The sequence below is a fragment of the Gracilinanus agilis genome, chromosome 1, assembly GCF_016433145.1.
Source record: "Gracilinanus agilis isolate LMUSP501 chromosome 1, AgileGrace, whole genome shotgun sequence".
Taxonomy (NCBI): Eukaryota; Metazoa; Chordata; class Mammalia; order Didelphimorphia; family Didelphidae; genus Gracilinanus; species Gracilinanus agilis.
Window position 1 is genome coordinate 714462033 of NC_058130.1, and position 14281 is coordinate 714476313.

General features: G+C 42.3%; 2 protein-coding genes across 2 annotated transcripts in view; one reads left to right on the plus strand and one right to left on the minus strand.

Moving 5' to 3' along the window:
- The window catches only part of CATSPERD (cation channel sperm associated auxiliary subunit delta), a 101132-nt gene extending 88865 nt beyond the window's left edge, over positions 1–12267 (minus strand). Inside the window, exons 1-4 of the mRNA XM_044685254.1 lie at positions 12140–12267; positions 12018–12103; positions 2306–2374; positions 1946–2034 (exon numbers count right to left, since the gene is read on the minus strand). Of these exons, the coding sequence (XP_044541189.1) occupies positions 1946–2034; positions 2306–2374; positions 12018–12103; positions 12140–12267 (372 nt within the window). The remainder of the gene's footprint in view (positions 1–1945; positions 2035–2305; positions 2375–12017; positions 12104–12139) is intronic.
- A 398-nt stretch (positions 12268–12665) lies between these two features.
- Positions 12666–14281, plus strand: part of LONP1 (lon peptidase 1, mitochondrial) — a 33087-nt gene continuing 31471 nt past the window's right edge. The window contains exon 1 of the mRNA XM_044670783.1: positions 12666–13142. Coding sequence (XP_044526718.1) covers positions 12666–13142 — 477 coding nt within the window. The remainder of the gene's footprint in view (positions 13143–14281) is intronic.

The window sequence follows — 14281 nt, forward strand, 5'->3', positions numbered from 1 at the left end:
ATTTGTAGATGTAATAGTTTGTTTTTATTGAGAGAAGGCATTTTCAAAAATATTTTATTTTTCCCCAATTTCATATAAAAAGAATTTTTTAACATTTTTTTAAAGTTTTGAGTCCCAAATTCTCTCCTTCCCTTCCAGCCTCCCTCTCACCCACCCCTTCCTGAGAGAGTAGGTTATCTAATATAGATTTTACATGTGTAATCATGTCAGATGTAATATTTTAAATGGATTACTTAAGATTCAACCCCATGCTTATACTGTTCATCCTTAGAAAAATAATTTGCAGTAGATTTTAAATGCTTTGTCAAAGAGACCAAAATTGAAATAATTTGCAAATGTTTGATAGTCCAGAGAGATGATCTGGTAGAATTTAGCACCTGTATAGGCATTCCCTCTAAAATAAGAGCCTTCACATGTAGTCATCTGGCCTTTCTTGAAAATCTCTAGAGAACAGGAATCTGCTTCCACTCAAGGTTGCCCATCCCACTTTCCAGAATCAGGAGATTACAGGATTTTGGACAGTTCTAATTGCTAGGAAATTGTGGGTTTTTTAAATTTCGAGATGAAATCTACCCCCATATAACTTCTACCCATGGCTCCTACTTTTCCACTTTGGGACCGAGCTGAGCAAATTGTTATTCCTTTTTCACAGGAATGTCCTTAACTTGAAGGTGGTTATGTTTCCACCACTGGACTCCTCTTCTTCAGATTAAATTTTCCTCATTCCTTCAAGTGATCCTCAAATTATGGGGGTTCGAGTCTTCTTACTTTCCTGGTTGCCCTTTAGTTTGTCAATAAGGTCAGGGACTGGACCTGTGTGTTAGTTGGTACACAGAAGTCCCAAGTAAGGAAACTCCGTCCCTTTATCTAAATGCAGGTCAGTACCTTCTTAGCACATTCAGACCCGTAGAGAGGTTCCTGGAGTCCGAGGAGAGTCGATGCCTCGCCAGTAGTTATCAAGGGCGGCCTTTGAGGCCAGCTCTTTGTCCACCACATGAGGCTTCCTCAGCTGTGCACTACACGTGATATTCCAGATGTGCTCTGGCATGGACCGAGGGCACCGGGAATATAATTTCCTGTGCTTCTCTTGATGCAGCCTAAGAGGGCGCTGTTCTTGCTTCTAGATCATACTATCAATCCCCCCCTCCCCATAATAAGATTTAAGCCTACTAAAACTTCCCAAATTTTCCCTTATTAAAAAAAACATCTTTGACAAATTAAAACTCAAGTCAATATAAAATGTATTTTACTTAATAAAAAAAATATACAAATTTTAAGAAGTCTCCATTATGCAGAATGTAACTTTTTTTTTTTTGTATTCTTTCTTATGAATAAGTTGAAGTTTTTTTCAGTCTGGACATGGTATAATTCAACTCAATTCAAGCAAGTGTAAAAGTGTGTACTACATGCAAAGTACAGTTCTTTAACCTGGGGCAACTAGGTGGTGGTGTGGAGAGAGCATTAGGTATGTAGTCAGGAAGACCTCTAGCTGTGTGACCCTGGGCAAGTCACTTAACTTCTGTCTTCCTCAGTTTCCTCAACTAGAACATGGGGATAATGGAAGCATCTCCCCACCAGGGATGTTGTGAGGATCCAACGAGATCATATTTGTAAAGGGCTTGGCACATAGTACCTACTACGTGAATGCTTGTTTCTTTCCTTCCTTTAACCTAATATCAAATTATGTACGTGGAAAGAGCCCTGGGCTCTAGTCTAAAATCCTGCCTATCACCTAGTCTATGAAGTGTCTCTGGGCAAATGGCATCCTGAGTTGCAGTTTCCTCTTGCATAAAATGGGAAGACCCATCCTGCCTAATGGAAACTGTAAGACGAAATGCAAACATAAAACATTTTTGTTATTTTCAACATCATCCTATTATAGTGATGCTAACAAAAGCAACATAAGGCCAAAGAAAAGCCCACGAGAAATACTAAATGAACTTACTTCCTGTCCGCCGGTTTCAACATAATGGATCTTCCCAGTCCTGGCGATATACTGCCTGTGACAAAAGGGGGGAAAAAAAACAAATGCTCCTTAATGGTCTCTGAATGAGTCACTCAACAGTCACAGGATGAACAGCACCTGCCTAATCAGTATAATATTAACACCTCTTGGTCTTCATTTTTTAAAAAATTTTAAATTAATTTAATTAGTTAATTTAGACTATTTCCCCATGGTTCCATGATTCGTGTTCTTTCCCTCCCCTCCTCCTGCCCCCTTCCATAGCCAACGAGAAATTCATCTGGGTTTTACACGTGTCATTGATCACCTCTCTTAGTCTTCATGACGATTCTCCTTCCGTACCCGTATTAAACAAGTCATGGAGCCGAAGACCTTTGGCATCTGTCAGGTGCCTCCCTACTATACTAAGCCCTGGAGATAAAGAGAAAAGTGAAACTGCCAACTGAGAATCTGGAACCCTGAAGAAATGGGGTGTCCCATTGCTACTGTGTGATGGAACTTTCTTTCTATAGTTTCAAACAAGGTAAATTTGTCCTCCAAATACCTCTCTCCTTCTATGATATCCTGGAATCTTGGTCCTATCTTTCTTGCATCAAGTCCATCTGAAGTATAGACCATTCAAGAATCCATTTAAGTAATAATAGCTCATAATTACAACTAGTATTTATGGAGTATTTTAAATTAAAATTTTAAATTTTATTTTATTGTATATATGTTATATACATATTACATATTTATTTTTAGTTTTTTAAATTTATTTATTTAAATTTAATAATTTTAAAACAAAGAGCTTTACAAATATTATCTCATTTTAACCTCACCAGAACCCTGGGAGGTGGATGTTATTATTATCCCTATATTATAGAGAAGGAAACTGAAGAAGGCAGAAGTTAAATGATTTCCCCAGTGTCACAGGGTCAGTAAATATCTGCAGCTGGATTTGAACACAAGTCTTCCTGATGGTGCGTCCAGAACTCTATCTCTAGTCTTTCTACTAGACCATCAATGAATCTTGGCATACAAATGACATAGAGTTGATGATGAATTTTCAAAAATAATTCTCATTTTCAATTTCCTAATCATCTGAACAGAGCTTTAGACCTGGAAGTGACTTTGGCAACCATTTGATCTAAACTTATTTATTTAGAGAAATTAAGTGAATTGTCTAAGGCTATACAGTAGGATAAGTGGCAGATCCAGAATTTGGGCTCAGGTTCTCTGATATCAAATCCAGCACCTTTCCCAAGTACTGCCCTTCCCTTAGCTCCAGCCTTAGCATCAAAATTCTTGTTTGTGTACCTTAGTCTGCCCCTAAACCTAAGCAAATCTCACTTTTTCTCAGCATCAGAATCCCTGGAAAAAACAGATTTGTTTTTTGTGTTTTCCTGTCTTGAATGCAGGGCTAAAACTACTTTTCTCCTAGGTATTTGGCCCAGTGATTGGTAGTGCAAATCATTTAACCCAGTTTGCCTCAGTTTCCTCATCTGCAAAGTGAGCTAGAGAAAGAAATGGCAAACCATTCCAGTAACTTTGCCAAGAAAACCCCAAAAGGGGTCACCAAAGAATCTGACAAGACTGAACAACAATCCCTTTACTGTCTGTATCCCATTGTCCCCGGATTTTCTTTCACTCCAGGCTCAGGAGTAATTAACAGTTCAGAATGGCTTATTCACCAATATTCCAAGGTGGAATATAGAGGGAGTTTGACTGTGAATGTCTGGGAAATTCACCCCATCACCTTCATGAGGGCAGATCTTTTCTTGCATATCACTCTCCTTTCCAAATATGATTTTCCTTTCTAACTATACTTATGATGCCTCCAAGAGAAAGAAAATGGTTACCCACTAACTTTAGGGCTTACATGAGCTCATGGTTGCATGCGAGTGTATTTTATTAGGCATATTTTAAACCTTTCATTCTTTACCAGGCAAGCAAAGTCAACACCCCCATCTTCCTATTTTGCCAGCTCAGCCCTCCAGTTCAGCACCCACTAAATCAGTGATGGGCAAACTTTTTAAAGAGGGGACCAAAGGAAAGGAAATGCTCATCTGTCAGTCTGTTTCTAAGGCAACTCTTTCAAAGTTTCATTGTATTGTATCCTACTCATTGTATTCGTCAGATTAGGAATAATGTCTCCCTGCAGCAGGCAGGCTGTAGTTTATCCAACACTGCACTAAACAATTAGTTTCCCACCTTTGAAAAGGGGAAGCAGGGGGCAGCTGGGTAGCTCAGTGGATTGAGAGCCAGGCCTAGAGACTGGAGGTCCTAGGTTCATATCCGGCCTCAGAGACTTCCCAGCTGTGTGACCCTGGGCAAGTCACTTGACTTCCATTGCCTAGCCCTTACTACTCTTCTGCCTTGGAGCCAATACACAGTATTGACTCCAAGATGAAAGGTAAGGGTTTAAAAAAAAAAAAAAAAAAAAAAAAGAAAAGAAAAAAAGGGGGGAAGCAACCCCCTACTTCCCCACCTCTCATATCTCTAGACCTACATAATAAGTAAAATATTGCGAATGGTTCCATTTTTACACTGGAAAGCATTTTTATCACATTAAAAGCTTAGAAATGAAAGAAAAGAATAATGCTCCTCAATCCCCTGTTGCCCTTTTCAAACAGCCAGAATGGAAAAGCAAAGAACATAGAATGGAGAAACTAATCAGTGCCAGAGCAACTCGTTTTCCCCTACAATGGAGGAGGGAAAAGAGAAGGGGACTTTCTTAGATAAGCCCATTTAACAAGGAAAGTACAATGGTGCCTTGATACTCGAGCACATTAAATCATGAGCAATTGAGACACAAGCAGTCACGATCAGGATTTTTGCTTTAAGTCAGGAGCTGATATTTGAATGGTTGAATAGATCCACAAATTTATATGCCTTTTTAAAAAATATCTTTATTTTTTTACCAATTACATGTAATAACAAATTTCCGCAGCAATTTTCCTAAGTTATATGATTGAATTTATCTCCTCGTGCCCTCCCTACCTTTCCCCCTTCCATTGCTGGTAGGCAATTTGATCTACGTTATACATGTGTCATCATGCAAAGCACATTTCCATATTGTTCATTTTTGTGAATAATTTTATAAAACCAAAACTCAAATAAAGAATTGAAAAATTGTCCGCTTTCATCTGCATTCTGACTCCAGTACTTCTTTCTCTAGAGGTGGATAGCATTCTTTAATTTACATACTTCTTGACAAGGAGAAGTAGAAGCCAGGAATAGAAAGCAGTTGGCTGGCAATCAATGAGAATATGACTTGCCACACCAAGCTGGCACTGTGGGCTCTCGAACTTTTTGGTTTCAAGACCTTTTTAAAAACTCTTTTAAAAGTCATTGAAAGGGGCAGCTGGGTAGCTCAGTGGATTGAGAGCCAGGTCTAGAGACAGGAGGTCCTAGGTTCAAATCTGGCCTCAGACATGTCCCAGCTGTGTGACCCTGGGCAAGTCACTTGACCCCCATTGCCTACCCTTACCAATCTTCCACCTATAAGTCAATACACAGAAGTTAAGGGTTTAAAATTAAAAAAAAAAAAAAAGTCATTGAGGACTCCAAAGAATTTGCATTTGTGACATATCAGCATTTACCATATTAGAAGTTAAAATGCCTTTATTTATTTATTTATTTATTTATTTATTTATTTAAGACCCTTATCTTCCGTCTTGGAGTCAATACTGTGTATTGGCTCCAAGGCAGAAGAGTGGTAAGGGTAGGCAATGGGGGTCAAGTGACTTGCCCAGGGTCACACAGCTGGGAAGTGTCTGAGGCCAGATTTGAACCTAGGACCTCCCGTCTCTAGGCCTGGCTCTCAATCCACTGAGCTACCCAGCTGCCCCCTGTCTTTATTATTTTTATGAAAATAATTTTGACCTTAGGACAGTTTCTGGGATTCCCAAGAGTTCCCAGATCACTACTGCCCTAGAATATGGGACTCCCCAGTAAATCTCTATCATTGCCAAAAGATGGTTAAAAGGAGAAGTGTCCTAAGGTATGGTACCATCCATTCAATCATGAACATTCCCACACCTGGTCATCTCTTTCATATACCAATGACTCTGAAATTCCTATAAATCATTCATATTTCATTCTTCACTCCCTTTTGAGATCTATCTATCACCTCTGATAATCTGATAAGGACAGCTTAGTTGATAAGGAGGACAGGGAAGATGATCTTTTAGCTCATGCTTCCAGCTCTGACTCTAGGAGCATGGAGTTTATTATATATATTTCAAGACTCATTTCACACAAAAGAACCCCCTTGAAACTTTGAAGATGTGCAGAAGTTACAAATTATGTCATATCAAAACGCAAAAAAGTCTCATTTGACTTCAGAATAAAACAAGGCCAAGGTTGAATTTTGACTGGGTTCTTATCAGAAAGCCAAGTCGGGGAATATTTTTCTCAGGGTTGAATTGCCCCTGCTAAGGTTTTGGCTTTGGATGTACCAGGCAGCTGCATTCCTGGCCAAAGGAGGAAAAGTGTTAACCTCTTAAATGTGGGTTTATTAGGAACTTAAAGCTTTTCAATAATGCCACAATACTTTTCAACAAGAAATCACAAGGATCACAAAAGGGGTTAAAAGAGGGGTCTCAGATTTTTATCTATTCTTTTATTGGCTTCCCACAACTCCCTACCATAAAATTCCTCCTTGCTATCCCCATCTCAATCCTCCCAAAACAGTTTCATCCTTACTCCACCCAGCTCTTCCACTAGGTCCTCTGTTACACAGGCAACAAACTTGCCTTCATCTTAAATCTATTCTCCCATTCCTTCCCTCCATTAGCTCTTACTGAAACCCCACTTTTCACCCTGTCAATACAGCCTCCCTGGCTATTCTTTCTAGTACTGGCTATACTTTCACTCATTCTCCTCAGCTCACTGGTCAAGGTAGGTGAATTGAAATACTCATTAATTTCTGTTCCCACAATCAAGTTCTTCCCTTTCTTCCATCACTAAGTAACAATTCTTCCTCTAAGGTTCATGCTATTCTTATCTACCATCTAATCAAAACTCTCACCTCCAAAGGGCACTGCTAAGGCCTGGGCAGTGGTAGGCAAATTGAAAGACTGCAATTGGTTTCTGTGAAGAGGTGAAGAGACAGGAAATGATGTGGGAAAAGGGGTATAAAAGAAGAGACCAACATGGTCTGATCTCTCTTTCCTTCATTGGTTTTTGGAGAGACTGGTTCCTTGGAGACCATTCCTTCCTTGGCTTTTGGAGAGACTCTTCCCTTGGATTCTGCATTGGTGAGTAGAGCTGAAGAGACTTGCTTTTCCTTGGAATCATTATCCATTGGTGGAACTCTGGCTAAAGACATCACTGGGACTTCTGGCTGAGGACTACCAGGAAATCCATGTGGAGATTGGGACTTGGGGAAGCCTCTGCTGGACTTCACTGGAGCAGCACTTAGGGCTGGTAGGCTAGACCAGGCTTTGTCTCCTTCCTATATTTCCTACTTTCACTATTTCTACCTTGTTGTAAATAAAAGCTATTAACAGTTTTATAAACGGTGACCACAATATTATTGTTTAATTCTCATATTGAGTCAAACCCTAAATTTAATTGTTACATTACCATAAAAAGAGCAGCTACAAATATTTTTGTACAAATAGGCCCTTCCCCATTTTTTCAATCTCTTCTTAATTCTTAAGATCCAGCTTCCAACCTTATTATTTCACTTAAACTGTCTCTTAAGTTACTAGTTATCTCTTAGTTGCCAAACCTTGATTTGGATCCAATGACCTCTTCTCAATTCTCTTTCTCCATGACCCCTCAGCAGCCTATGACACTGTTGATCATCCTCTTCTCTCCAGGTTTTCACTCACCACTCTCTCCTGGTTTTCCTCCAACCTATCTAGCAGCTCTTTTTCCAGATCCTCCTACAGATCATGCCCTCTAACCATAACCAGGTATCTCTCAGGGTTCTGTCATAAGTCCTCTTCTCTTCTCCCTCTATACTGTCTTACTTGGTGATCTCTTCAACTCCCAGGGATTTAATTATCTATCTCTATTATATGCTGATAATTCTCAAATTTGCCATTCTTGCCCCGGTCTCTCTGCTGACCTCCAATATTGAATCTCCAACAGCCTTTCAGACATCTCAAACTGGATGTCCATCCTGAACTCAACACATCCAAAAGAGAACTCATTATCTTTCCCCCTTAATTCTTCCTACCCTCCTACCTTCCTTATTACTGAAGAGGGCAACACCATTCTTTCAGTCCCTCAAGCTCACCCCCCAAAAGTCATCTTGGAAATCTCACTAAATCTCAGCCCCCATAGTCAAGCTGTTGCCAAGGACTGTCAATTTTGCCTTTGCAATATTTCTCAAATACACTCCCCTCCTCTGACACCATCACTAGTCTAATGTAGGTCTTCATCACCTTAAACCTAGATTATTCCACTCCAATCCATCCTCCATTCAGCCACTAAAGTGATTTTCTTAAAGTGCAGGTCTGATCAAATCATCTCCTCCCCTCCCCTCAAAAAATTCCAGTAGCTCCCCACTGCCTCCAGGAGCAAATATAAGATACATTATTAAACATTCAAAGCCCTTTATAACATAGCTCTCTTCTACCTTTCCAGTCTTCTTATGCCTTATTCCCTTATATGTACTGAAATACAGTGATACTGACCTCTTGGCTGTTACAGGAACAAGACATTCCATCTCTTGACTCAGAACATTCTGTCTGTTCCCCTCTCTCTATTTGTGGATCTCTCCCTCCTTTGGTCTGACTACTGACTTTTCTGGCTTCCTTTAAATCCCACTTTCTACAGGAAGCCTTCCTTACCCCCTCTAAATTCTAGTGTCTTCCCTCTGCTAATTAATTACTTCCTACTTAGTCTGTATATGGCTTGCTTTTTTTATATTTGTTTGCATGTTGTTTCTACCATTAGACTGCAAGCTCCTAAGGGTAGGGGCTGTCTTTGTTTTGTTTTGTTTTGTTTCGCATCCCCAGTCTTAGCACAGTGCCTGGCACATATTAGTGGCACATATTAGGTGGTTAACAAATGTTTATTGATTAATGGAAGATAAACTAGAGGCAATCTCAGAGGGAAGGCACCATCACCAAGGAAGATTGACAGGTAGGATTTTAATTTAGACAAAACCAGGGAAGCAGGAGACTGAGGGAAGGAGGGAGTGCATTCAAGACATGGGGGACACTCAATGAAAATTCGGAGTCGGGAGATTGAAGTGTCTTGTGCAAGAAACAACAAAGAGTTCAAATGTAGATGGAATGAAATATTTATGCACTGGAAAGGTGGTTTTAAAAGCCAGAGGATTTATTTTCAATCCTGGAGCTTCTAGGGGGCTACTGGAGTTTATTGAGATGAGCAACAAGGTCAGACCAGGCTAGAGGAACATCATTTTGGTAGTTAAGTGGAGAACAGTTTGCTGGGCTGGGGTGGGGTGGAGGGAGTGGCTGAATGGAGGGAAAACTTGATGCAGAAAGATCCACCAATAAATAGGCTCTTGTAATAATTGAGATGAGCAGGGCTAACACCAGTGGTGGCAATGTCAGAGAAAAGAAAGGAAAATATAGGAGATAGGTTGCAAAGGTAGAATCAACTGTACTATGTATTTCCCGCATACCAAATTGCTTAGCCACATTGCTGAGACTCTTGAGAGCCAACTTAGGTTTCATATACCATCACTTGTTTCAATCAAAGGTTTTCTGAGCTGAGGCCAAAGCTAGACAGCAAGCCTCCTTCAGTCGATTTCACAACCAAGTAATACAGTTTTTAAGTCTCTTCATCTTCACCCTTTTGTGAGACCTGAAAGCCCATGTCAGTGGGTAGTGTTGTTCTTGTTCATGTGAGCAGGTATGTCATAAAGACTGTAGCATCATTCCTGGTTGTGCTGTGTTAAGGCACTGGAAATGTCCCATGTTGACTCCACTTCACCTTCTGCCCAAGCCTCTGGGTTTCTAATAGACAGATGCTAGGTTCCTAGTAACATGTGGTTCTTGACTTCTTGATTCATAGGTCAAAGCCAACAATCCATGAAGTAGCTTACTTTCAAAGTTTCTACCTTGGTCTGAAAGAATTCTGAGAAGGAAATCAGAGACAGAAAAACACTTTTCCAAACACCCTAGCAACTATAAAAAGCTTTCTGATTCCTGGGAAGTAGATCGGCTTATACTCAAGTAAAATAACCAGTCACTAGTAGTTGCTGGTATTGTCCTTATTTACTTTCAGAGACCAAAAAAAAGAAAAATCGGCACATGCAAGTTCCAGAGTCTTGCTGTTACTTACTCTCCAAGTATACAGAAATTTTCTTTGACCCAGTTGGCATTCTAATGGATGTCTGTTACCACCATGGGCCAAAAAGATCCAGAAAAGGTCCTAGAACTAAGGGTAAGGGAGTGGGGGGGGGGTGGGTGGAGGAAAGGGAGGGCAGCTACATGGCCCTACATGGATAGAGAACCAGGCTTGGAGATAGGCCTCAGGATGGAACCCAGGCCTGGTCTCAAATCTGGTCTCACTATGTAACCCTGGACAAGTCAATTAACCCTAGCTGCCTAGATCTTATCACTCTTGTGCTTTAAGACCCATACTTAGTATCAATTCTAAGACAAAAGTATGGGTTTTTAAAAAAAATGATTGGGAAAGGTTTCCTATAAAAGGCGAGATTTTACTTGGATTTGATGGAACCCAGGAAAGCTAGGAGGCAGAGCTGAAAGGGGAAGAGTATTCCATGTATGAGAGACAATCAGTGAAAATGCCCTTAGGAAAAAGCAGTGACTTGTTCATGGAACAGCAGGGAGGCCACTGCCATTGGATGGTAGAATATGTGGTCAGAAAATTTGTTATTAAAATAAAAGCCAACTTAAAAAAAGAATATGTGCTCAGTTGTAAGGTGTAAGAAGACTAAGGAAGTTTCAAAGGGAGGGTAGGAAGGGAAGATAATTAATTCAGTTTAGGCATTAAGTTTAAAATGTCTACCAGACATACAGGAAATGTCTAATAGACAATTGGAGATAAGAGTCTGGTCAGCAGAGAGGTTTGGGCTGGAAAAAGTATTTGAGAATCATTCCCATAGAGACAATAGAATCCTTGAGAGATTGATTTTACATATTTGCCAAGTGAAATAGTATAAAGACAGTCTAATTGGGGTTGGGTGGGTGGCCAATTCCCATTTATCAAGTATGTGCTGAATATCCAGTAAAGGAGACAGACAAGAGAGGATTGATAGGTAGGAAGAGAACCAGAAGAAAGCAGTATCTCAAAAATCTAGAGAAAAAAAGAATATGGAGGAGAGTGTAATAAAACCGCCATTTGTCTAGCATCTGTCTCAGGGCCCCTGGGATTTTATTTTTGGGTGCTTAGGGGAAGTGCATCATTAGAGACAACCCCAAAAGTGTCCCATACAGGGGTAAAAGAATAAGAGTGTAGCAGGAGTCAAGAGAAAAGATGACAAATTACCTCAATCTATTCAATAAAATAAGGCAAGATTTTCTGGGGGAAGGGGAAAGAAGGGGGGTGGATTACTTGAAAAGTTTGAGGAGGGATGAAAAGGTTTTGAAGAGCTGCTGTAGTGAGTGGGATCCAACATTAGGGAAAGGTAAAAGGATTGCTAATTGGCAGTGAGGGTTTTGTAGTGACCCCAATTGGAAAGATTGCTTTTCTCCACTGAGGCTTGGTAGGGCATAATGGGCACATAAGGGGGGGCAGGGGATTCCACAGTATAGAGTTGAACTAGTTTTCAGAAGTTTCAGGAAAGGCATCCGCTTTAGAAAATCTCTCCAATTGTTGCCTTTCCCAGAGGCTCAGCTCTCCACCTCCTATCAGGACTCAAGATTTAGAATGCAGCTTCTGTTAAGGAATTATGCGGACAGGCATCCTGAACGCGAAGGAAAAGTGCTCAGAGTGCAGACTGTGGGAGGATAAAAAAACAAGTATGACTGGAGCCTGGGATGACTGTGATTCAGGGAAAAGAAAAACAAAGTTCTAGAACTGATTCGGACCCTGATGCACAGGTCACTTCGAGTAAATTCCCCTCTTCTGTTTTTCCATCTGTAAAATAAGAACCTCACTGTGGCTCTAGGGCCCCAACCTGGCCTGGGGACCCGGGGACTGGCCCAAGTCTTAGGCTCTCCCACGCCCTTTGGAGCGGGCTTAGCCCGAAAGCCAACTAGTCTTCTGGCAAAAAAAAAAAAAAAAAAAAAAGACTCCCACCTGGCACAGAAAACGTCCGTGTTAGCTCCTTTGTCCGAAACATTATGTCCGCCGGTTATCGGGACCAGCAGTAAAACTGCAGGGAACCAATTAAAGCCCCAAAATTGAAGAAGGGGATTCAACTGCATCTTGCGTCCGCGCTCTCGGAGACCAAGAGTGAATCAGTTGCATCCCGCGCGCCAAGATTCAAGCGAGTTCCCCGCGGCAACTGCGCGTTCTTCTAAGATGCCCCGGCGATAGAAGCGGGTGTCTAAAAGAACTGGAGGTTCTACCTGTTCCACCCACCTTGGAGTTCCTCCCACAAGAGGGAGTTCTTGCCTTCAATCCCACTTCTTTCCTCCCTTCTCAAGAAGATTAGAGGCGGGGCTGAGTGGCATGGTTCTCCCTCTGATTTGCGCAAGCGCACGGGCTGCTCTCGCTCCTCGTGAGGAGTTAGCGAAGATGGCGAAAGGGGCGCTCTCGTCACGTGCTCACCTCTGGGGCGGAAATGACGTAAGGAAGCGGGCGCCCTCAGGATGAGGTGGGCATGGCGGCGAGCGCAGGCTACGTGCGCTTGTGGGGAATCGCGAGGCGGTTAGTGCTGACACCGGGGCCGCGGCCTCCCCAGCTGACGGGCCTCGGGGGACGGGGTCGCGGGCGGGGGCTGCGCGTTGCTCGACCGCCGCTCCCGAGCGGGCGGGCGAGCTGCGCGGCGCCAGCTTGGGCGCTGTGGGGTCGTGGGACAGACCCAGGGCCCGCGTCTCAGAGTGTGGGCGCGTGGCGGGGGCTCTGGGACGAGGCCGGCAACCGGGGCGGCGGCGCCTACAATACTGGCGGCGACGACAGCCCCGAGGGTGGCGCCGAGGACGGGACTGGGTCCAGCGGGCCCGCCGGGGGTGGGGGTGCGGAGGGCCCAGTCATGACCGCGCTCACGCCTATGATGATCCCGGAGGTCTTCCCGCATCTGCCACTCATCGCAGTCACCCGCAACCCTGTGTTTCCCCGCTTCATCAAGATTATCGAGGTGAGCTGCCCGCCGGCCACCCTGCCTTCCCGAGTCAGGCAGCCGTCTCAGAGCCTCATCTGCCCCTTTGGGATGAAAATGTGCCTTCTGCTTCCCCAGCATCGGCGTTAGAGGGAAAGCGTTTTTGATCTCGTTCTTTAGAAATGTGAGGTCAGGCTCTTGACCCTACACCCCTGTCTCTTCACCAAAAGCTCAGAAATCAGACTGTCAGAACTGGAAGGGACATCAGAGACCAACTAAGTTCAAATCCTGCCTCAGACACTTATATTTTTGTTCCCAAGCAAGTCATTTAATCTCCCTGGTTGCCTTAGTTTCCTTCACTGATAATATTTGTTAAGAGCCTTGCACCCCTTCTAGTGTTATTAAATGTTTGCCCATATTATCTGAGCCAATCCCTTTTAAAAATGGGGAAACTGATACCTAGAATAGGGAAGGAAAGTGACTTGCCCAAAGACATGATGGTTGCAAAATCAGACCTTCAGCCCAGGTGCCCAAACTAAATCCTGTATTCTTTCCTTTATCTTTCAACTGCCTTTAGTCTAGCCAAATCTTTTTGTGAGAAAATGAACCCAGACCAGGGGAAGACTTGTTCAAGGTCACACAGATCTGTTGAAGTCTTGACCAAGCAACAAGTTCCTTCACTTTCCACACCTTTTGTAAAAAGAAGCAAGTTGAGAGACTGTGCTTGCAAAAAAAAAAAAAAAAAGTGGAAAGTTAGAAAATTCAGATTTTAGTCCTTGAGCTGTCCAGGGCTGGGACCTCTATCAAATTACTGTTCTTCCTCAGAGACTTGGTCAAATGAAGAGTTTCAGTCAAATGATCTCTAATGATCCTTTCAGCTCTAACTTTCTCTGTTGTAGGTAAGAAACCATCTTTTGCTCCTTGAGGAACTTAAGTTTAATGAGAATCTTTCCTGGGCAGTGCTATCCCCTATGGAGCTTAGGGTGAAAAGCATGCTTTCTCCAATTTTCTTCCGTCCCCATCAAATTTTGATGGATATGGTTAAAATAAACAGATCATCTTTGAAGGAAAGATATCACTTAAGGTCAATAAGCCTTTAGGGGAGGAGGGTTGAGGGAACTGGATAAAATGGAGAAAATTCTTATCAAGTAGCTAATTCTCACTCTTCCCCTTTACAT